The 24,491-nt window shown below is 42.2% G+C and overlaps 2 protein-coding genes across 2 annotated transcripts; both read left to right on the forward strand.

Moving 5' to 3' along the window:
• Positions 1-1,591: 1,591 nt before the first annotated feature.
• On the forward strand, positions 1,592-17,609 carry zgc:153184 (capZ-interacting protein). The gene is given in 7 exon segments (XM_032504292.1): positions 1,592-1,668; positions 1,671-1,774; positions 14,044-14,130; positions 14,296-14,367; positions 14,719-14,790; positions 15,667-15,879; positions 16,518-17,609. Coding segments are annotated over 7 exon segments (1,026 nt in total). The 5' UTR covers positions 1,592-1,601; the 3' UTR covers positions 16,929-17,609.
• Positions 17,610-19,079: 1,470 nt separating this feature from the next.
• Positions 19,080-24,078, forward strand: c15h3orf52 (chromosome 15 C3orf52 homolog). The gene is made up of 7 exons (XM_032504334.1): positions 19,080-19,446; positions 20,643-20,720; positions 20,922-21,002; positions 21,203-21,335; positions 21,916-22,076; positions 22,565-22,635; positions 23,188-24,078. The coding sequence occupies exons 1-7, from the start codon at positions 19,363-19,365 to the stop codon at positions 23,384-23,386; spliced, it is 807 nt and encodes a 268-aa protein (XP_032360225.1). The 5' UTR covers positions 19,080-19,362; the 3' UTR covers positions 23,387-24,078.
• Positions 24,079-24,491: the final 413 nt, after the last annotated feature.

Below are 24,491 nucleotides of genomic sequence, written 5' to 3' on the forward strand. Positions count from 1 at the left end.
AATCCACGTTTTATGTGAACAGATTCAGCAGGTAGTTGACCAATAATAATATCACTTCTCTCTGTCATAACTAGGAACTAAGACAATGGAAAGAATGTTGTGTGGTCGGTACACCAGCAGGAGGAACTTGGTCTCTCCTGCAGTCTGTGTGGTGTGTTCTTGGGGAGTTAGAAACCAGTCCATTAGATGCTTCTCTACATTTCCACAGCACAAACCACTTCAGTGACTGGCTCTCCGTCCTCCGTCCCGAACAGGACAGCAGAGTAGCTCCCAGATCTTTCATCATCTTTCATCCTTACATGAAAACTCAAAATTCAAATTATTGACTAAAAAAGCAGCTAATAATAAATACAGTATATGATAGTATAGAAAGCTGGAGCTGCTGCCCCTGGACCCGTTACTGGATAAGCGGATGAAGATGGAAGATGGACATGGAGTATATAATTTCACATGTTTTCCAGATGTGAGTGTCCTGGACTTGCATCGTAGGAAAACCACAGCTGCAGGTGCAGGTGAGGCTCAGATATGCACGTTTAGGCCTGAAACCTAATGAAAGTCATGCAGCCTGTGGTTCATGCATAAAATGCAATTCATAAGCCTATAGACACACTTTCCTGTAAAAACAAATCCTCCAATGTCTTTCATTACATTAAATTAGACTGAACAGGAATAATTTGCATTTAATATTGTCAGGAATGTCTGACCTTTGAACTCATGTGTTTGCTTGGAGATATTGAGGATGTTGTGTTTTAAGTTGGTCTAATTATTCTAATTCAGTCAAATGAAGTTTTAGAGACCCTGCAGAAATTGTAGGGAAGTTTAAATGATATCATAGAATATGAAAAATATAAGTGATATAAACCAACCAGGCACACGAGTGCCTAAAGGAATATTAAAGAGAGGTGTTTTTTTATCAGGGGGAACATACTGTGAAGTACCTGCTGAATAGCTAAACTCATCCCCCCCCCCCCCCCCACTGTAGGTTTCTATGGACAGCACAATTATACACACTGCTGGAGTTGGTGATGCCACACCTCACACAGCTGAGTCAAGTCAGAGACAGCCAGTTAGACAAATACTGCCTTCAAAATAAAAGGTTTGAAAATAGAATAGAAAATAGAATTTTGTTTTTTGTTATCTAAAAGTTACATTGGGCTGAAATCTAGTGTTATGCTGCCCTTTTTAATCAGTGATGTCACAGCAGCAGTGTGCTGATAAAGGCAAAGTACACGGGGCTTAATTTGTTGAAGCCAGGAGTAAACATCCATGCATGAAAGTGTTGGCTCATAGATGGCAGACCTGCAGTTATGATTGATTGCTAAATTGACTGAAAAGTTTAGTAAGATAAACATTTTCATGCAATTATGATTTCTGCTGTGCACAGCGCGTTAAAGCTTCATATACATTGATGTATGTTAAAATGCCATGTAATTTCTAATTCCACTTTGCATCTGCCAAACCTCCCTACTTACAGAATAAAATGTATGTAGGCCCCGGAGGTTTAATAATTCAGTGCAACGTTCCAGTTTTTTTATTTTGAAAGTCTGTAGCAGAAGTAGTATTTTTTAACCTGACTCACTTGACAGTGCAGACTGAGTCAAATGCGCGTAAAAGTTGTCCACTCCTCCTGCGCGTCCATGAGCCCGTTTGGCTCCAGATATAAACACAGAGTGTGTGTGTCCCCGCTGCGCTCCTCAGTCTCCTCACAACCAGCAGCCGGCTCTCAGAAGTCCAGCAGGAGGGGACGATCTCTGGCACATTCCCCAGGATGGAGGTAACAACTCTGGGACTCTGAGGGTACTTCTCTGCTCTAGCCTGTACTTAAAGGCAACTTGAACAGATGGTTGGAACATTCAGTGTGTTTTTGTGCAGCCCTGTGTGGTTGAAATTGAAACATTACATCAGGAGCTCAGTGAGTAGACGGGGTCTCTTACTGGGACATTCTGGACGGATGGGGCCTGTCTCTGCAAACGTTTTACAGATGAAATGCACGTGTAGTTGTGTTGACTACTCGTCACACTTAAAGTCCCTGATCTTTACAGCGTTCACCTCTTAACTTTAATATCTTATATAATACTGTATTTTTACTTATGATAATTCTGGCTATGATATCTATTAAATTTTGCGTGAAAGTTATAGACTACTTTGCATGTTGTCTGAATGACTTTCTGAAAAGAGGACTGCACTTCTCTTTCCTGAGAGTGTAGTTGTTCAGTCACACACACACACACACACACACACACACACACACACACACACACACATCTCAACATATAGGCTGTTTGTGGTAAGGACTTCATAACAAGTAACCACAGTGTTCGTTAGGGAAATGTCTGACTGAACATCTGTCATGAGCCCGTGTGTGTGTGTTGTAATAGTAAGTGTGAAGTAAATATCATTAGTTGATTTTAGTCTTCGCTGTCAGTCTGCATTTTGCTTGTACGTGTGAACATCCTCAATGTCCCCCCCCCATCGTACCCTCAGCTGACAAGCCATGCTTTCTCCTCTCAAAGGCCAAACTGCCTTTACCCACTTGCAGCTAAAAAAGAACAGAGTGTGCTTCTTCATGGCATAAAACGCTGTTTTTCCTGCAGAGTTTGCTCGTAGGTTTGTGGCTTCCTCCCTCAACAAGATGTTCCCTCCTAACTTTTAACATCTTTTCAAGTATTTAATGTCATGTGGCAAATGGGAAGAGAAACACCCATTTCTTCGCCCACAGCACGTGAGGGAGTACATTAGTAATCTGCCACAGATCTACTCCCACATACTTAAACCACTCAACTAGGACCTTGATGTATGCTTTAGACCAGATCAGCTTGGACTCATGACCTTAGTCCTCTTACCCTGTCACCAAAGTTGAGAGTAAAGAATTTGGAGTGCACCCAAATCTGGAAAAGATGAAAGAATGGTTGAAGAAAAGAGAGCAAGGGGGCAGGGGGGGGGGCTTTCTTAGGTGACAAAACAACAAGAACAATCTGATAAGGTTGAACCTGTACAAGCAAACTGAAGACTGAGAACCGTTGTTTGGGACTCTTTCTATTTCTGAATCAAGCCTCACAAACAGCTCAGATCTGATGAGCTCGGTGTCTAACTAGAAGTTAATAGTCTAGCAAGTTATCGAGCAGATGATGACAATGAGCTGCATGTCAGTTAAGTGTGTGTGTGTGTGTGTGTGTGCTGTAAACTAGTGCTAAACTAGCTTGTAAAGTCAGTCTCACACTCACCATCATTTAAGCTGCTTCAGCTTTACACTTCGATGACATCACCTCTTAGTTTCATAAGTTCTGTTATTAAAAGCTGTCATATTCATCAAACATGGATTCCAACTGTAGCAAGCGAGCCTTAGAGGAGATTGCAGCTGGGAATTCGTTAAATTTTGGATTTCATGTCTGTGGCAAGCTAGTGAATGACAACGTGGTGTGTGTGTGTGTGTGTGTGTGTGTGTGTGTGTGTGTGTGGTGTGTGTGTGTGTGTGTGTGTGTGTGTGTGTGTGTGTGTGTGTGTGTGGTGTGTGTGTGTGTGTGTGTGTGTGTGTGTGTGTGTGTGTGTGTGTGTGTGTGTGTGTGTGTGTGTGTGTGTGTGTGTGTGTGTGTGTGTGTGTGTGTGTGTGTGTGTGTGTGTGTGTGTGTGTGTGTGTGTGTTGTGTGTGTGTTGTGTGTGTTGTGTGTCTAGGTATAGCTACATTTGTGGGGACCAAAAATTGTGAAAACAGTATACTTATGGGGACCTGAGTGCTTTGTGGGGACCAAAATGCTGGTCCCCATACCGTTAAAGGGCTTTTTGAGGACTAAGACTTGGTTTTAGGAGTAGGGTTATGGTGAGGGTGAGGGTTAGGCATTTAGGTTTGATGGTTAAGGTTAGGGTAAGGGGCTAGGGAATGCATTATGTCAATGACTGGTCCCCACAAAGATAGGCAGACACGACTGTGTGTGTGTGTGTGTGCACCTGATGATTTGTACTACCTGCGTGTGGGGTTGATGGAAAAACAACCCCACAGCTAGAGGAGTGAGTAAAATGGATTGCCTTGCCATGGTGTGCACATTTATTATGTAATACAATAAAAGTAAAGTTAAGAGACCAATAACAGAGGAGCTCGGGCCGGAGCAGCCAGACGTTTGCTAATGAGGCAGCTTTTATTTCCATTTTGCTTTACAACCGTATGTTATTTAAATAGTGTCCCACTATTATAGGGCTGCAACTAACGATTATTTTAATGGAGTAATCTGTCAATTATTTTTGTTAGTTGTTGTTTTGGTCTGTAAAATGAATAATTAAAAAATGTGGATTTTTCCTACAGCCCAAGATGACGGCCTCAAATGTTTTGTCCATAATTCTAAGATATGAAGTTTACTGTCACAGAGGCGAGAAAAAACTTGAACATATTCACATTTATGGAGCTTTTTTTTTTCATTCAAAAAATGAGTCAAACCGAAAAAGCAATTATCCAAATAGTTGGCGATTCATTTAATAGTTGACAAATAATGAACGGATTAAATGACTGGATTCATATTTGCAGCTCTACACTATTAGTTAACTGTTATCAATTTTATTATGAACCAATACTTCTATCCCTACTACTTGCACTGTAGTAAGTAACCTAGAGCCAGTACCCAGTCCAGGGTCACTCACAGTAAAAAAAAAACGCTTTTTGTGATTACATTATGACACAGGGTAAAAACGTTTGCTGCCATCGTGTTCAGAGCTTATCCAAACTGGACATGAAGTGACAGATCCAGGTGTTTGCTCAGGTTGTATATGAGCTGTGTGTTTCAGAGCAGTATGATTGGTTCACTCTGGCCTTAACATAACACAGACACCTAACTGCCCGTCAAGCTCAGTGGAATGTAAAAGCAGCCGCATCACACCAGGACATCCAGAGTACTCTGAGAGCACAATTAGAATTAGCTCATTGAGTTCCTCTGGCATCGCGTAATGCTGCTCATTAACTATGCCCTCGTAGCTGAGCTGCACCAATCACATCGGTGTATCTGATATAGGCGGGGCCAGAGGCCAGCTGCACCATTCACATCGGTGTATCTGATATAAGCGGGGCCAGAGGCCAGCTACACCAATCACATCGATGTATCTGATGTAGGCGGGGCCAGAGGTGAGTTGCACCAATCACATCAGTGTATCTGATGTAGGCGGGGCCAGAGGATAGCTGAATTTGAGATAATTCTACCAGTTAGCTCCGCTCGTAGCTCAGTGTATTGGGCTCTGGATACGTCCCCCTGTATGTTTTTGTGATTGGTTGTAGTGTTATTCTATTGCGTCCAGTGATATGTTCAAATGCACGCTTGGTCCCGCCCCTCGAGATGGGAGACTCTCATTACTCGATGCCAGACCCTCAATCTTTTGGCATTAAGGAAATCTTATGAAACATTATTCTGTAATAAGCCCCAGTGTAGTTATGGCTGGATCTGTGTTCAGAGTGTGTATAAAATATGTAAATGCCATCTCATTTTAGAGTGTTATTGAAGCACTTCTGAGCGCTATTAAAGCACTTCTGAGCTATGATAAGATGAGCTGGGTGAAGAGCACATATTGATGATAGGACAAACCACCAGAATCTCATGTGACTTGAACTCGGCTTCCTCTGATGCTTCCTGTTGTGCAAACCACATCGGCTTTCTCTGATATTGTCTCTGTAGCACTTTTACTGTCAAAATCAGTTGGAAAAGTGAAGCAAACAGCAGACGGTGCTTAGTTTCTGCAAAATATTCATAATTTCACAGTAGGCTAATAGAAGTTCTTTTCACTGTTTGGCAACATGCTGTCGGGTGAAAACCTTGTATGTCCAAAACCGTTGTTTAGGTTAATTTGAAAACATTTAATTGAGCTAATGACCTCAGACGAAATCACTTTGTCACTGCTCGGTAGATAGATAGATTGATTGATAATTTTAGTGCAAGTTCAAACTTTCATTAAAATAGAGCTGTAACTAACAGATTAGTTGCGTTGTTGATTCATCTGTCAATTATTTTCTCGATAAAGTGATTTAATTAAAGAAACTAGGAAGGTGGAATTGGAAAACATTTTTTTTTTTTTCATCAAAGATGAACCAAACCGATTAATTATCAAAATAGTTGGCGACTCCTTTTTAGGGTTGATGACTAATTGATTAATCTTTGCAGCGCTACATAAAATGACTGAGGTGATATTTATTTTGCTGCTGACTGCAGCGGCCGTTAAAGCAATGTTTGTGTCCCAAATGTCCTAGTAGGCTCCACACAATGTTTTCTTGGTGGACAGAGGTTGAACATAAAGAAAACGGTGTGTGGGTCACAATGTAAAGTCAGACTGGTAACTTTAATCTGGTTCGGCAGCACTGTGTACCCTGGAGGCGATGACACACGGTACAACCTGAACCTTTTTCAGCAGGCTCGCTCTTTGGAGATTGCAGTGTGCTCAGACGTGCTGACTGAAGCACTTAAATTGTTTGTAGTAATATAATAATGTAGCAAAAATAATGTTGGTTGCGTTATAATATATTGGTTTGTTGCCTGTATTTACATCTCCTCAAGTCTCCTTCTAAGTAGTTGTGTTGAAACTTGGTTGGTTGGACAATTTGTGCACCTTTATAACCAATCAAATGGTTTATAATGCCTCATAATTCCATAGCTGATTTTTATTGCAGAACAGGGGTTGCTGTTTTCTTAAATATTGTTGTAGTTTGTTGCCATTAAAGGCCCTCACACGATGCATGAAGAGTGTTTTTCTCTGTAACCTATTAGTCAGACCCTGCCCTTCCGATTTTCAGTCCGAAGCAGTGTATGGTGCAGAGAGATAGCCTGGGTGGGAACCATTGTACAGACAAGATAGTGAGGAGGACACTGTGATCTGTGAAAGAAAAACACCCATGCTGCTTTCAAGAAAGTTATGTCACTGATAGATACATGCAGGCTGAGGCAGTCTGAGTTTGACATCTGCAGATTGTCAAACATGTTGAATTTAGTCAGTATTTTAAAGTCTACAAAAGTGAGATACGTGCAGACAGGATTTTGAGAACATTGAGCCAGACAGAGGAAGTGGAGAGTCCAAAAAACAATATCATCATGACTTTATAACTCACAGTTAACTCATACTGCCTGCACCTCCTCAAACACCCTCCTCTATATTTGGCATCTAGCCATGCTCTTAATTTCAACATATAACATTTTGTGAAATATTAAGAACTTATGGTTATGTTGTCAGGCTTAGAAGGCAGGTGCAACTTCAAATTTAACATTTTCATTTAATTTAATTTATTGACAGGGACAGTGTACATTGATTAATATTGCTGTAAATGCAGCAGAATTAGCCAAAAGACTATTTTTCATCCGTTGTCCCTGGACAGATCTTAAAATTGTCTACCCAAAAAAAAAACAATTAGAAGATTACAGTCAACCATGCACATGTAAAACAGATAAAACTCTTCAAATCCCGTTGTTAAATACATTTTATAAACCCATTCATCTTTTGGAAAGACCAGGTATACAACATATGAGAAATAATCTGATTTAACCTTAACGGCTGGCTGAAACCAAGACAACTCAAAACTCTAGAGACTATAGAGAAGTCCACAATGTCAGTCAAGTGGCTTGGAAACTGGACTGTGACATGGGGCCTTTCCATTAAACTGAAGGACAGCCAATCTAACCAGATCTTCCTTAAATACTCCATTAGCAAGTAATCCTGCATTAAAAATGTACTACAATAAAAAGACAGAAGTGTTATCAGCAAAATGTACTCAAGTATAAATAAAACTCCTCATTATAGAGACTGGTCTCTTTCAGTGTTGTAGAATATTTTATCCCAAAGTTTGGAAAGTCTACCATGGATGAATGGAAGTCAAACCCTGTGGTGGTGATGTATATCAGCTGAAATGATGCTACGTTGTCTGTGCTCTCAGCCTCCACGACAACTACCTGATCAACTCTCTAGAGTGGTTGAGAAACCAGAACACCCTGATGGATCCCCAACAGGTGCTTGTATTAAGGTGTTCTTTCTGTTCAAACTGTCTTACTATCATTCACGCTCCATTGCTCCCCTTCTCCTATTTCCTATTGTCTGCCAACTTTTTCTTACTGTGTAATTATAGCGGCCGTTTTTTCCTTCTTTACATATTATAGGCTTTACTTCCTCTTAGGTTTCCACTAGTAGCTGTTGCTCAATGGGTGTAAAGTACAAGACAGTGTCTTCTTTCAACATCAGCAAATCTGTGCTCGACCTTGCCGTCTGTTGAATTCAACTGGTGAATTACTTACACCTGGCTAGCCCCACCTCCTCAGCCTGGCTTGGCCAACGTGAAACATACAAAACAATGCAATGATCAGACTAGGTCGGGCCTCGCTTTCCTCTGGATTTCTAAATTCTGCTTTTGTGAAATAGCCCTTTTGGTCTCTATCTTCATAATTTTGATCATTACAGTTAAATAGCATTAAAATATAAAGCCTCTTGGGATCTTGACTTGTTGCATTTGTCACATTTAAGAAAGACGATTGGGTCTCGTGGTCTTTCTTTGTCAAGAAGCTTTCTGTTCTATGGTCATATGGATGTATTTTCCTTTTCTCTGGATGCATATAATTTCATGACATATTTGCTTTCCCACCCTACAGTACAAGTCTGTCTGCAGCACCTCCCCATTTCCTTTGAGGCCGGGGCAGTAATGTCTGGTAGATGAGCGTGTTCATTTACCTCATCCCTCTGATTGAGGGCCTTTTCGTAGTCTTCACACACACACACACACACACAAAACCCATGTAAAAACACACAAACACAGTGCCAGTGAGGGCAGTGGAAAAATGAGCTATTCAGATGAGGTCCGTCCAAAACCACATCATGTTTTCCTGGGAAGCCAGCGAGCGAGAAGGTGGCGGTCTGCTCCGGTACCACAACAAGTGTAGGCAGAAGGGCGCTGCTCACTGTGGCGGTTTCCCCCTGGCAAGACACACTGACGTGTGAAAACAAAGTCTCCAGACCCAAACTGAAGCCTTGGTGATCTCATTAAACAATCGCTAGCTCAACGGCTGCGCTTTGGTGTTTTTTATTTGTCTTCACTTTCCCAGATTCCCAGTGTGTGGGGCTCACCAGTGAGAGCTTATGAGGATTGAGCGTTCCTAGAGAAGGGTTAGAGGATTCTGAGCCAGACATCATCTCTATCAGCTCCATGGTAGAATACACGGCCTGTTGTCCCTCTGACCACCCCGTAATATCAGGCAGATATGTTAGGATTTACTAGACTTACTGTATATCATGTGCTTCTTCTCCCCTGCCTCTGGAAATATGAATAACAGGAACAGACAATAGCAGACTTTGTGGGATCTGTTTGACTCTGTTATCTTTCCACATCTGCCGGTCATACAGAACACTCGTGTCTCCGCCAGGTTGGTTGGGATTATTCTTTACTTATCCAAACACAGCTCACTGAGGATGCACAGCAACACATTCACACTGAAAACCAGTCTTTTCAGGTGTGGCCATTAGGTCTGGGTTAAAATAATAAAAGTAAATTTTAGAGTGATCTGATATTGATTCATAAAATCATTTTTTTTTATATGAGCCTTTGCACCATTGCTGGATGTACTTTAAAGATTTTTTGGGGGGCTTTTCTTTTTATTATAGTGACAGTGGATAGACATGAAAGGGGGAGAGAGATGGGGGATGACACACAGCAAAGGGCCGCAGGTCGGACTTGAACCCTGACCACTGCAGGACTCAGTCAACATGGGGCGCACTCTTACTGGGGGGGCTAGAGGCCTCTGATAATCTCTTTTATATACATCTAACTGAAATGTCCCTTACCAAATTTACATTGAATCGGAAATATCATTCAATCGGGAAACCATTGGTGATACCCGGCTCTGGTAGCCGTGGCGATACCCGGCTCTGGTAGCCGTGGCGACACCCGGCTCTGGTAGCCTTGGCAACACCCGGCTCTGGTAGCCGCGGAGATACCCGGCTCTGGTAGCCGCGGAGATACCCGGCTCTGGTAGCCGCGGAGATACCCGGCTCTGGTAGCCGCGGAGATACCCGGCTCTGGTAGCCGCGGAGATACCCGGCTCTGGTAGAGGTGTTTCTCCTTATCAGGACTACAGCCTTGCAAACTGTTGGCTGGTTGGTTTGTATACAGCAACCATAGCAACGCAATAAACTTACCAAAAACCTGAAATACCTGTAAAAACCCTGATTGAGACACATGTTCCGAATGCGCTATGTACAGTACATGTCCAAAGAAGGCCTCTAAAACCCGAAAAATACAGGCATATCCCACGTCTTAAATGAAAAATGCCATATTCGGTAAAAAGCCTTTTTTGGAAGATCCAACGCTGCTGTTTACACGACCTCTATTAAATTCCCTTGTGTTATGTTTGTTAATATTAGGTTCCAAAATTGGTGCATCTACAGTATGTGGTGAAGTACCTTGATGCCTTGTCCGTTATTCAAGTTAGAGACCCTTTGTATAGAATGTCTTGTATGATAAAAGCCTTATTTAGTGACGTTGGAGGAGAAGAGGAATGCATGGCCTTGTCCTTTTTGATACCAGCGCTACAGGGACACCAAAGCCAGCCACGTAGCCCCTCCGCTGCATAGCGTAGATGGACCTCAACAGTATTACTGTATACTCCACTCGAGTGGATCGCTGTTTACCGGGCGGCAGGCTGGCCATGGCCACTACGACTACAGAGCCTCCTGAGTTTATGGGGGAGGGAAACCCCAAGAAAAGATTAGTTATATAGGCATCGACACACGGTGGTGTCCCATGTCCTGTACTGCAAATGTATTATCTGTGAATTAATCACAACAAAGTTTTTGCACCTGGCTTGGGGATTCAAACCAGAACATTCTTTCATTCATAATACTTTACTATCCTCTGGGCTACCGCTGTTCCCTTGAATGCCAGCTTTTCTACATGCATAAATGGACTTTTTTGTCATGCTAATGAATAAAAAATCTCTTCATAGTTAAAGAATAAAAAATGTTTTAGTGCATTTAGTGTGTACCATATGTGTAACTGTATGCACGTAACATCTGGAGGATCTGTTTCCATGGAAGTAGTTCAGAAATAGCTTGTTTCTTTTTTAGTGTTGACACAGGCCCGTTTGGAGAACTTGAATCACATGGCTTGGGCTCTGCTTTCAAGAAGTTGGGTTTTGTTTTTTATTTTTTTTCTCAGCGTTTCCTTGTTTAGACATGCTCAATTGCTGTGTTTGCTAGATTAGTATGTTTCAGATGTGGTCTAGCATATCTAGGGACACTCTCTCTCAGGAGCTGAGGGGTTGCAGAGCAGAGCTGTGATCCAGGGGCTTTTTCCCAGGCCTAAAGCCCCAGAAATAGTCTGCCCTGCTCTCTGCTGCAGTGAACCAAAGATTCCCACTCTTCCACAGAGCCCGGGGTCCCAGCTGAGTTTAACAAGCCCTGTACTGATAACCAACCTTGTATGGCTAATTGAATTAATGTGCCTGCCATTCCAGTGAAATCATTTGAGTTTAACTGAGAGAAAAAGATGCTTGCCGTGATATTTTCAATTTAGACTTAACAGGCAAATTCTTTAAAGGTCCCATGGCATGAAAATGTCACTTTATGTATTTTTTTTTAAAAATTAATATGCGTTCCCTCACCCTGCCTATGGCCCCCCAGTGGCTAGAAATGGTGATAGGTGTAAACCGAGCCCTGGGTATCCTGCTCTGCCTTTGAGAAAATGAAACCTCAGATGGGCCAATCTGGAATCTTCCCCTCATGAGGTCATAAGGAGCAAGGTTACCCTCTCTTTCTCTGCTTCGCCCACTCTTCTCCTAACCACAACCGTCCCATTGCGGCGCGTCCCGCGTGTGGCGGTCCGTCCCCGTGTGTTGTTTCATTTCCCCGTTGTTGCTTTGTCCCCCAGAGACCTCGGATGGTGTCCCGGCGGCCGCTGTTGTCCCCCAGAGCCGGCTGCTGCAGACCAGTCTCATGGCAGTTTGTGAAATGGTCACGTTCCCATTTCGTGGTGACCACCACAAAATAAACGAGAAAATTGTGTCCGTGTTGACGAATCAATAGATCAAAATAACGTGACCATTTCTCTAACTGCCGTGAGACCGGTGCATGGTCGGTGTATTTAAAGTCGGGGAGGAATTTCCATTGAGTGACGTTATTTTCATTCTGCATGAAGAAGCTAATTAAAGATTAGGGCTCTCCTGAAAGGATGCATGGAAGGATATTAATGGATCTGAAATGACTTGTTCTAAAACTAGAAAGTTGTTGAATAGTTAATGCTGCTGAAGACTTTTAAATCTTCATATAACTCTCACGTTTTAAGTCCCTTTTGCAAGTAATTGGTCATTTCTAAAATAATCAAAATATGGAAGAATAAATAACTGGTCTAAATATCATCTTTGCTGTACATGACCAAGTTAACAGTAAAATTACAGAAGTAATTTTAAATAACATTAAACCCGATGTCAGGAAAAGAAGTAACTCACTGAAAAGAATAAAGAATGAATTGATGGTATGTTCGAGGGGTAGACATTTCTCCCATGTATCATTTAAAGGAGCCTTGATTTTCTTCATCCAAAACATTTAGCAGCAATTCAAACGAACAAAGCCACTTCCTCTGCCTGCACTGCTGTGACTAGGGCATGTGCTCCGAAGGAAGCTTTGTTTTTGAAGGACAGGAAAGAGTTAAAACAATTAGAGGTTACAAAATAATGGTGTGGATGGTGGGTGGTCCCTGGTGATTACTATTTATCACGGATGAGAAAAGCAAACTCAGGAAAAGGGTTGAGATGTTGAATTAGGACACAGAGGAGGTGCAGAGAAGCAGTAACGGAGCCACTAGCTGATGCTGTAATGCGTTTGGGTGGAGGGAGCAAGGTGGTGAGGTCATGTTGAGAACCAGAGGGGGGAGTGGGGGGGGGGGAGAAGAAAATAAAGCTTGTGATTAAAGTGTGGAATGTGTGTATCTGCGAAGCTTGGGAGATCCATGTTTCCACGGGTTACGGCTCAAACTGCAGAGCGGGAGGGGAACTGAGAGTGCACACCCAGGAAACGTGATACAGTTGGCAGCTGTGAGGAGAGGCACGGGCCTTTTTAGTGGTCAATAAAAGTAGGATGGAAATGAGCTGTAGTTTCAAAGCCAGAAAGAGAACGGGAGGAGCACCATAAGCAGTGACTGTACAATGCAAATTATGAAACGGTGACATGATGCATGAGAAATCTGCCCAGTGATGGATGGCACAGCTCACACCGCCGTCATGTCGTAAACAAATGTCTGTGGACTTCTTCACGGTGCAGTGACTAGAGCCTTGAAAACAAGTGTCATACTATAGTGTTTTCATTTGGTGCACATTTCTGGCTGCAGCCATCAGCAAACTTATCATGTAGGAAACAGATATGTGGAGTGAGTTAATGGTCATGGAAGGGCAGGGGAGGGGAGTTTAGCAATCAGCATGGGAATAGTGGGAGAGAGAGAGAAAGTAAAGGGGCCAAGAAGTGATAAGAGTGTGAGTCAGCGAGTACAGGTCCCTCCTGTCACAGGCTGCGGGTGATGTTGAACAGCTGTAGAGAGAGGGGCTCACTTCCTGTGTCCAAACCCACAAAAAATGCTCCTTAGCAGGAGAAGAGATGAGTGGATGAGTTCCTAAAGGAAAGCATTGAACCTAAGTTTTTTTTTTTTTTTTTTTTCTTTTCAATCTTGCTGCTGTGTTTCTCAAGCCATCTGCATTTTTCCTTTTTTACAAAGACGGAAGTGGAACATGTTCTTTATCTTAGAAGATCTCATTGTTCATGTGCCAAACGGCTGGCTGCTCATGCCATGCGTGGTGATATATATTGTTGTTGTTTTTTAGCTCTAGTCACCAAATTACTGCCCTGGGTAACATTCAGTTGTCTTGCTTCATCTAACAGGGCAAAGGCATGTTACACATATTCCTTTACATGCATTTAAACTAGCATTCTGTTTGAAAGTGTTACACTTTACACTCAACATATGGGAGGCCATCCATCATTTCCATCATAACATGACAAACTGTGTCCAGAAGTATTTGTCAGATGTTTGATTAAATGTCTTTTCTTTTCCAATAGTATTCTCCTGGATCCAAGCCATCCGTGGCTGAGCTGGCTGGAAGGTTCAAAGGTCACATACTACCAATGCCCACCTCAAATAACGAGGTACTTTATTATATCTTTATAATATTTTAATGTTACAGTATCCATACAGTAACATACCCAGTGTGTCTAGCTGCCAAGAAAGAACGCTCTCCACGTTGTGTACATGAGTTTGTTTTTTATTATATATGGACTGCTTGTGATTTTAGTTACAATTCTTTTTTATAGTTATCATTTCGAAGAAGACCTCCATGTTCGCTAAAGTTGCAAAGTCAAAAAGATGGTGATGAAGAATCAGATGTAAGTAATTTTCTTCCTTGACTAAGACATGTGCTATAAATCAGTCTTCTTGATATATAAAGGAAACAAATTTGGATTTATTTACTCTACATTGCACTGTCACAATTTCAACACCCTAGGCAGTGTACTCTTGCCAAATCCATAATTGATGTATTTGTTCTTCTGGCTTAAACATTGGGAAAGTTGTGTTAGGACATCCCTGCTGGTTTTCTTCATAGAGAGGACTTCCAAACAAACCACACTAACATGTCTTTGCATGCCATGTTGTAGCACAAAGCACCACAACAGTGCATACATGTGTACATTTTTTGAATTTGTCATTTCATTCATTCTGGTCTGACTGTTCTCTAGCAGAAAACTATTGTCTCACCAAATCCCTTTAAAATCAAGATGAAGAACTCCTCCATCATTGAGAAACTTCAGGTAAAAACTTCTTGCAACACTTGAATATTTTGTGAGGGAAATGCTTATCTCACTAATGATGTGTTATTATAGGATGGTAGAAGTACTCCGGAGTTTGTATAATCCAGAGATTGAGATGTGTAAAGCATTACTGCCACCCACTGTTCAGTTGACATTGGTAATTGAGCATGCTGAGAAAAGGGGAGGGGCTTGTCCCTGATGCCACAATCTGCTCAGATTAATGATTTAATGGGATCATGGGCCACTCAGCCTCCAGTAAGGCTCCAACTCGCCCCGATCGTTCTCTTAGTTAGCATTTCACACGGTGGGCAGCCATGGGACAAAAGGGCTGCCGCTTCTCCCTCTTCCTCTTCTCCCCAGTGGAGGTAGGATACTCTCCTCTAGACTTGAACAGTGGTTTGGGGACTAACTTAAGATTCGATGTACTTTAGTTCTCAGACTGAATATGACAGGTGTTGTTTGTGACACTGTAAATGGAAGGTCAGGCCATCCTACTCGCGGGTGAGTTTTCAAAGTAGGAAGGAGAGATGTGCACACCTGTATTAATACTTCTATTTTCAAACTAAGTTACACATTTAAAGGAGAAATATTCCCTGTTTTATATATTGTGTGTTTTAAGAATATACCCCTGTATAAAGCAACATGACATTGTTTAATCTTTCCTTCACTTCATATAATATTTCCTAATAGAATGACTCTGGTGTTGAATTTATGGCTCTCTCGTCATTGCATTTTTATAGTGTGTTTATTTTAAGAAATGCTGTGTAAATACCTTGTTTTCCAGTAATTAAGGACATTGTTGATTAGTTTAATTGGAACACCTTGTACTAAAGAGATTACAGTATCCAGGCTACAGGATCTTCCTTTCCCCTGTAGGCCAATCTTGCCTTGTCACCCACTGCTCTGCTGCCTTCACCCAAGAGTCCCGAGGCCAAGCTCCAGTCAGCACCGTTGTCCCCGACCACACCCGGGAGCCCGCAAAGCCCCTTGAGCCCCACCCTGCGGCCCTCACATCTGTCCAGTGAAGACGAGGACCCAGTCAGCTTTGACGGCCCTCCTGAAGGCACCCCGCTGCCGAGCTTCAACAAGGTAAACGTATCCTCTCTTTCTAATGCAGTTGGACGAGTTTGTGCTATTACTGTGGGTATCATGTTGGTGAGCACCCTAGATCATGTTATTCCAGTTAATATTTGTTTATATATTATGTTTCTACTCACAGATCATTTGGAAGCATTTTTGAGTAGTTGGTACTCTGTTGTTTTATATATTTGAGTTCTGAGTCACTAAATGACAAACATGAGCTGCTGTCACATTAAAGCCCCTGAAGTGTTTCTCACACTCTTCACCGTGACGTCACAGCCGGACACATGGTCCCCCATCCCCGTTGGCGTGTCTCTCGGCGGGAGTCCTGCATATCTTCTGGTTAAGCAGGCCTTGGATAAGCTGGCACAAGATGCCCCTGTAGTGCATGAGTACTGCTGCAAAGGAGATTGAAGATGTAATCCCATTAGCCTAGTTACAGCAGAGTCCCTAGGTACCCTTTTGTGCATTGCTCTCACGTATATGCTGAGACTTGGACAAATAACAGAAAGAATTTGATTGTATAAATAAATAGATATCAAGTATAGGTTCTTAGCTGCCTTACAGATCTAAGTTGCTTTGATTATTTAAAATGTATGTACATGATGTTAATTCCCTGCTGGTTCTTACTCATCTTTTCCACCAAGACTCGTGCACGGCTATCATTCAAAAGACGCCCACCCACGAGACAGCACAGGAGGTCAGCTGGAGAGGACAGAGCCTCTGGGAACGCTCTGTCTCCATGTGAACTGTACAGCCCAAAAGAAAATGGGGACACAGTCGCGGTTTTCGATTATGGACAGCTGGAAGAAGCTGAAGAGAAGGACAGGGACTGGAAAGAAACAGAAGATGAGGTAGCGAGTGACCCAGATGACAGCGGAGATTCAGAGAAGGAACCGGAACAGGAAGCACAACAAGCCCAGGACTGGGAGGCTTTGGAGGAGGAACAGCAGCCTTCAGAGCCTGGCGCTCCGGGGCAGATGGAGGGCAACGTTGAAACAAAGGGGAACGAGGAGATGCCTCAGGACGAGCACCAAGGAGGAAATGACACGGAGTGATCTGTGAATGCTTACTTTTAGAAAAAAATATATGAATAAGTTATTCAGTGCTTTGATTAAGAGAACTCTTTAAATAACTTGTGAGAAAAAGTTAATTGGTTTTAAATTTCTTGGTACCTGATCTTTTTAAGTCCCTCTCTCGCCCTCTCCTGGCTGATTTACTGAACCGGTCTAGAAACACTGGAGAGTTCTAAAAAGCAGCTGTTCTCTGCACATGGACAGAAGTCGATACCATATCCATTATCAGGCAGATGGAATTTGTGTCATATTGTTTCAAGTCTGCAAGACCAGACTCATGTTTTTATGACAAAAAGCTTGTTTTTCTTTGCAAATCAAAGACATTTTTAAGAGTGCACTTCCATGTCAGAAGAATGTGTCATGTACTAAGGACTTTGGAAATACTGAACGCTGGATTGGCAAAAAGCAAAAATATTATTAGATTCCATATATACATACACTATATATATTAGCAGATACATACAATGTTCTGGCATCATACCAAATCCCTTCCACTTTAGGTGAGAAGGATGTACTTTGCTTATCTAGTTTTCCTTTGATGTATGTCGGTCTAAATCTGTCTTTTATTTTGTATTCCACAAAATCTCCCAGTACTGTGGAGAGGCTCGGGTCCTCAGCAGTTATGCACAGAAATGTTAAGAAAATAAACCGCTTCCTCCTTCTGTAAAGGGAAATTAATTTTTTTTGACATTGCATGCGTTTGGACAAATATTTGGGTTGAAAGAATCCTAATTCAAAATTATGAATGGTTGGCCTGTCAGTAAAAACTTCATGCTGTGTATCATGAGACAATTGTTTGGTAAAGACAATGTATGACGTAAAGCACTGTCTTCAGTTAGATGAGGCCAACAAAGGTTGGCTTTAATAGTTTACAGAGGGTAACCAATGCTGGTAACGCCCATGCACACCTCCCAGAACCCCCACAGGAGACTGAAAATCCTGTCCCTGATCAGATCACCTTCTCAGGGCCGGGCCTGTCTGTGTGTGCGACTGACACTTCCAAACTACGCTTGATCGACATTGCACCTGTACACTGATAATTCCTCTAGTTTCCACTGTAGCTCTGCCCTATGTCAACCTGAGGTTCAGTCATAACTAAAACATAACCCCAGTGTGCATGCAGGGCCTTAAACATCAAAAGCCATCAAACAAAAAAGATTTTAGAGGAATCATGGTATTTATAAAATCCAATAACTTTTATATCTGTACATGTGGTCTGATCTTTTAGGAGAAAATGTGACCCGGTATTATGGGGAACATGTCGACCTCTACTGGTGACCAGGTAAAATTGCAGCAACTGCAATAATGATTAAACAAATATATATATTTCTATCCTCTGTAATTGGTACTTTATCCTAAAACTGAAACTTGCATTTGTATCATGTCAAAAAAAAAACTCCTACTTTTTTCATGCACAAGCCTATTTCTATTGTCCTTTTTAACCCGTTTTACTGTGGTGCAGCAGGTGTTCTCTCTAGGAGTTGTGCACATATTCCTCTTTAAAAAATATACTTTTAATGTTGTTTTTTTATGTAGACCTTCACCTTAATTTCAACAAAATAATAGAAAAAAATAACTCTTCATCAAAGGCATAGTGTTTAACAAACACAGCAAGGAAACTGTCCCCAAAAGGTATTCTGACCCAATATGTCTAAACAGATATTCTTACCTGCTTATAAAGAAGCTTCTAATGCCATATTTAATATTACACCACGACACACCCTTTCATAGAGCACCTTACTTTTTATTTAGTATCATTTCTTTTATTGTTCATATTGTTGTGGATTTATTATTTAGTGTGTGTGTGTGTGTGTGTGAGAGAGAGCTACTGGGACCTGGGATTTCCCCGTGGGATCAATAAAGTATCTATTCATTAATCAGAAAATCCTCGAGACCTTCATCTGGCAACAGGACGACGGCGGGCATATGGTTTCGATGAGTTGTATCATATTTAATAGATTTAACTTCCGTTCAACAGTAACCGGCTGGTTGGGGATCGCTACAGTCCCTAATTCGAAAACTTTTGGGAGTCGTTTGTAGTCTAGACTGTCAAGGTCTCGGTCCAGGCACGTGGTCCCGGTTTCTTGTCCACGCCTTCTGACGTCATCCGGAATGCACCTGGCTGGCTGGGACGAGGCAGAGACAGTTAAAGGAAGGGAAGGGAGGGACGTGCAGGGAAAGACAGACTTGTCCTCCTCCCAGAGAAACCAACCCTTTTCCACGAGCTGTGGGTCAGGCGATGTGAACTCAGACCTGTCGTGGAGGACTCGTTGCGTCTTCTTCACCCGCATTTGGGACGTGTATGGGCGCGCGGACGGTGCGGTAAGTTACTGAAGACGTTCTAAGGAATAGGCACTTCCGGGTCGCGTCTTCAGCTTCAGCCAGGCATCTGGCTCCTGGGGGGGGGGGGGGAAGCATGGAAGGCCTTTCGGCTAATGACATACACCTGCAGCACTTCGGCACCAGTGGGAGCGACGGACCATATTTGTCTCGTGAACAGGTGAGTTAATATGTTAATAATAATAATAATAATGTATCCTTTATTAGTCCCACAAGGTGAAATTACACTGTACACTCTGTTGTTATCACACACAGGCCTGAACTACACACACACGCTCAGTATCTATACATACACAGGGGGGGCACGTGGAAAGGCGCCCTGAGCAGTTGGGGGTTTGGTGCCTTGCTCAAGAGCACCTTGACAGTGCCCTAATAATAATAATAATAATAATACATTTTATTTAACAGCGGCTTTCTGAACACTTAAGGTCGCTTTACAGACAATAAAAGACAGAATACAGGGAACAGAAAAGTGTAAGGAGTTGTAACAAAAAAACAGGAACAGTGTATTTACAGATAAGCGAGCTGGAACAGATGGGTTTTTAGTCTAGTTTTGAACAGGGGGAGAGAGTTGATACTGCGGAGGTCAGTTGGGAGTGAGCTCCAGAGCTGGGGAGCAGAGCGGCTGAAGGCCTGGTCCCCATGGTGACAAGTTGGGCTGGGGGGACAGTGAGGTGGATGGAAGAGGAGGATCTGAGGGAGCGGGAGGGGACGGTAATGTGTAGGAGTTCTGATAGATATGGAGGAGCAAGGTTATGGATGGCCTTGAAAGTATGGAGAAGGATTTTAAACTGTATTCTGAATTGAACCGGGAGCCAATGGAGCTGCTGAAGAACCGGGGTTATATGATGAAGAGAGGGGGTTCTGGTGATGACACGAGCTGCTGAGTTCTGAAGAAGTTGAAGTTTATGGAGGGATTTTTGAGGAAGGCCAAAAAAGAGGGCGTTACAGTAGTCAAGGCGGGAGGTGACGAGGCTGTGGATAAGGATGGAGGCAGTGTGAGGGGTAAGGGAGGGAAGGAGGCGGTTAATGTTGCGTAGGTGGAAGTATGCAAGGAGGTGAACTGGCACCTCTCCTGCTACCAGTCTGTGTTGGGATTTGAACCAGCGACCCTCCGGTCGCCAACCCAACTCCCTACAGACTGACCCACTGCCACCCATAGTATTATCTCATTGGCCTACTACAAAATTGTGATAATTAGAGGCATACCATATACTGTATTGTGACTTTTTAATTTATTTTCTTCGTAGGTAACTAAAACCAATCTTAAGTCATTTATCTTAATCACTTTTGCACAGAAATGACGATAGTGATGTTTAATATTCATATTCCCATTATGTTTGCCCGCTGCTACAGGGGACCGCTGATGATGTAGATGGTGCTCCCTACAGGGTCCCTGATGCATCAGAGAGAGACGGGCTGCTTTCTGTGCAGGTGAGCTGCCGTCTAAGGTTGTTCAGGTTTACACTATGTTACACATATGTTCAGTTTTCATTTCTGTGGAAACCACCGGTTTTAGTCACCTTTTTCCAGCGCTTCTGGTGTGAACGCATCGACACTATCCCTAGATGACATGTTCCATAACAGTATTTAAAGAGAAGAGAGTGACGTGTGTCTGCTGGGTCTTTTTGTCAGACTTCCAGTCATAATGGGGAGGTGGTGGTCCATGCAGCAGAAGCTCAAAGCAGTCTGGGAAATACATACACTCCTCAAAAGGTAGGAAGACTTTAAGTTGGAAGTGTAATGTTTCTGTTGTGTGGTAACTCCCTGAGTTCATTTACCATCCATGCCCTGGACACCAAAGAGAACTACAGCTAAAAATAACTTCTTGCCACTTTTATAGTATTTTTTTATGCTCTGTTAGTGTTATTTCTGGAATGATGTCTCATTAAGGTTCATTTCATTTTGCCTTGTAGAACAGCCTCGGGGCCAGGATAAAGCGAGAGCTGAATGACGACGTCTGCTGGAAAGTCAAGCTGTGGATGGTCATCGTCTTCATCTTTTTGCTCATCTTGGCTGTGATAATGATCTCGCTGGTCCTGTGTTCAGGTAAGGTTTCATTAAGCTGCACAGTTAATCGCAATTTTATTGAAATTGCAATATGGACTACTGCAATATCCAGATTGCAGGGGGAGAGCCTATATTTGTTAATGGCAAAATATGTGTCAACCCATTCAGAATGAAGTATTGTGGGGGGTGCAGAGACGTCCCAGCCTACAAATCACATCCTGCAGACTACAGATAAAAACAACAAGCATTCCCTCCAATATTGAGAATCATGTTGCAATCACAGTCAAAATGATCGCAATTAGATATTTTCCTCATATCGTGCAGCCCTAGGTGTCATGATGAGTGTGTTGTACATTGGGGAGTTTGAGATGATGCGCCATTTATTAAATATGTTCATAAACAGTGAAACGTCAGATGCAAATGTAATTACTCTGATAAGTAACAAGGCAACTTATACTTTTTAAGCACAAATGTGAGGTCATGGCAGCTGAAAGTCAAAGTGTAAGTTATTATGCGTCAGCCTGTAGACCATTTTAGAAGCTAATGATTACATAATGTTACCATTTCAGTACAGCAGTTACTTTTTAGCACCATTTTGACCAATTTTCTTTTTGAGCAGTGATCTACGAGGACGAGGATGACAACTTTGACAGTTCCTTGTTTAAAGTTCCTCAGTCTTTCAACGGGAGCTTCAGACTGCCCAACCTGGTCTTCACAGAGCAGCTGTCCACCCGGTCCTCCAAAGAAAGCCAAACACTCGCTGCTCACCTTCAAGAAAAGGTTCACACCAATAATCACCTGTCTTTCAAATATTTAACTCAATACATTTCATATACAATGGCAGTATTTATAGCTCAGCATATAAGAACAAATATTTAAACTGTGGAATATGCTGACAAACGTATGATTTGCTTATGCATACAGTCTTTCTTCCTTTCTTTTGCTATTGGATGAGTCCTCAATTTGCAACCGCACCTATATTAACATCATGAATAGAGACTGACGTCATGCATTCAGGCTAAATATAGAACCACTGGGGGAAAGATGCAGGGGCATTGTACACAGTAAGGCAATTAATACATTGTAAAAGTACAATGTTATAGATGCTGAAAGCCCTGTAGCTGTTTCTTTATATCTTACAGAGAATGTAAAAGTCCTTCAGCAGCAGAATAGAGCTAAAAGTGAAGTGAAAGTAAGTTAGCAGCAGTCAAAAATATTTCACTTTCATTGTTTGCTTCTGCATGTGTCAACCTGCCCCACCCACCCAGCTGGCTGGCCTGTACAGATCCTCCCCGGCTCTGGGGCGATACTTCTCGGAAGCTGAGATATCTGCTTTCAGGTAAACACACATTGCACTTAAAGTGCTCATATTATGCTTTTGGCTTTTTCCCTTTCCTTTATTGTGTTATATATCTTTTTTGTGCATGTTTTAGGTTTACAAAGTGAATAACCCCAAAGTCCCCCCCAAAGGGACTTACCCTCTCCAACAGAAAACACTGTTCACAACCTGCTCCAAACAGCTCTGTTGTAGTCCAGCCTTTACTTAGCTAGCCTAGCTGCTAGCGTAGCACGCCCTCATACTCTGCTTCTGACTGGCTAGCAGTCCATACCTAGGTACTGAGAATGTGTGACTTTGAACAAAGATGGAACAGAAGTGAGATGTCGCACTCTGTCCCTAAAACAGAGAGCTCAACACACAGGGTGAAAAGAGGAGCTGCAGCAATGTCTAGTACAACAAAACATGACATCTAAATACAATTATGAACCTGAAAGTGAGCATGATATGAGCACTTTGTGTTAAGGATCTTACATTCTCACTCCTGCTACAAAAAGTGGATTTTGCCATTTTACTGGGAAAAATGGGTGAACTTGTGCTTTACTGTCACCACAGGAAGGGTTCGGTCATCGCTGACTACCAGCTGACGTTCGTCATGCCTGAAGAGGAGCAGGATCAGCTGAGGAACGTAACCCTGAGCAGGGAGATGGTGTACAATGTGTTCAGACAGTTTCTATATGACCAGGAGCAGCCAGGTGAGTCAGGGCAGATGTACATTGATCCAGTTTCCCTAAACATGGCTTTAAGGCACTAAACAGGCTGGAAATCTGGTGTACCTTGCTTTCTTTGTCATTTAAATGAGACACTCAGCGAACGCTAAACCTCCTACAGGAAGGTGGTTGGTGGTGGTTGTGGGAAATCTCTCTGGTGTTCGGGGATGAAGCTAGAAATTAAGATTGTCTTTCCTATTTCTCTTGTAAGTAGAAGGAGTCAGTTTCACAGTGTACATCTGATTTTTCCAACTTCTGTGTGATTCTCCCATGAGTCTGTAGAAATGTTGTAAATGATGCGTCTCTACCACAGGAAGCTACGTGACCACAGTCACACAAACCCACTATGCTGTAGGTCATGTGGAGGATGTCATTGTGTGTTCTGTTTAAACGGCTTTTAAGACTGTTCTTTAGTCAAATCAATCAACAGTGCATGACCTCTCACATGAAATGGCCATCTGTCTAATGTGGTTTTACTCACATGAAAATGGCACCCAAAATCATACAGTGTATAAAATACAATTTTCAATATCGTATTAGAGATTTATTGTGTGTTACTGTGCCTAGTTTAATGGCAATTTTAATTGTAAGAGTCTTGATATAAATGTCAGTGCTGTAAGTATGTAGATTCATTTCCTGACTATCACTGTGATTTCATGTATGATCATTTGTACAAAACATGTTACAGAATAACTGTTTTTTTTTAAAATGTAATATAAATATTTGTGTTTACATATCTGTCCCATTAGTTTCTGTCACCATACTTTCAGATCTGCAAACCCAAACTGTGGGTCCCTGTAAAACAGTTCAAAACGGAGAGACGAGTGAATGTAAAAGTGAAAGTAAAGATGAATGTTTATTATAACAGATGATATGGGATATAAAGGTCTCAGCAGTCGTCGGCGCTTAGACTGTACAGGGAGTTTTGTTTTGGAGAGGGGGGGGGGGGTTAGGGTTCTTATTAGGCTGATTTTTTTTTTTTTATGATGCTAACACTGTAGCTGTACTGCTGAGCTGTTTTTTATTTTATTTATTTATTTATTACAGGGACAGTGCATATTAATGAACATTTCTGTCAATATGCCAGAGTTAGCCAAAAGGCTATTTTTCATCTGCATTCCCTAGACAGATGGTAAAAGTCACCCTAAA

Source organism: Etheostoma spectabile, chromosome 3 (assembly GCF_008692095.1).
Source record: "Etheostoma spectabile isolate EspeVRDwgs_2016 chromosome 3, UIUC_Espe_1.0, whole genome shotgun sequence".
Classification (NCBI taxonomy): domain Eukaryota; kingdom Metazoa; phylum Chordata; class Actinopteri; order Perciformes; family Percidae; genus Etheostoma; species Etheostoma spectabile.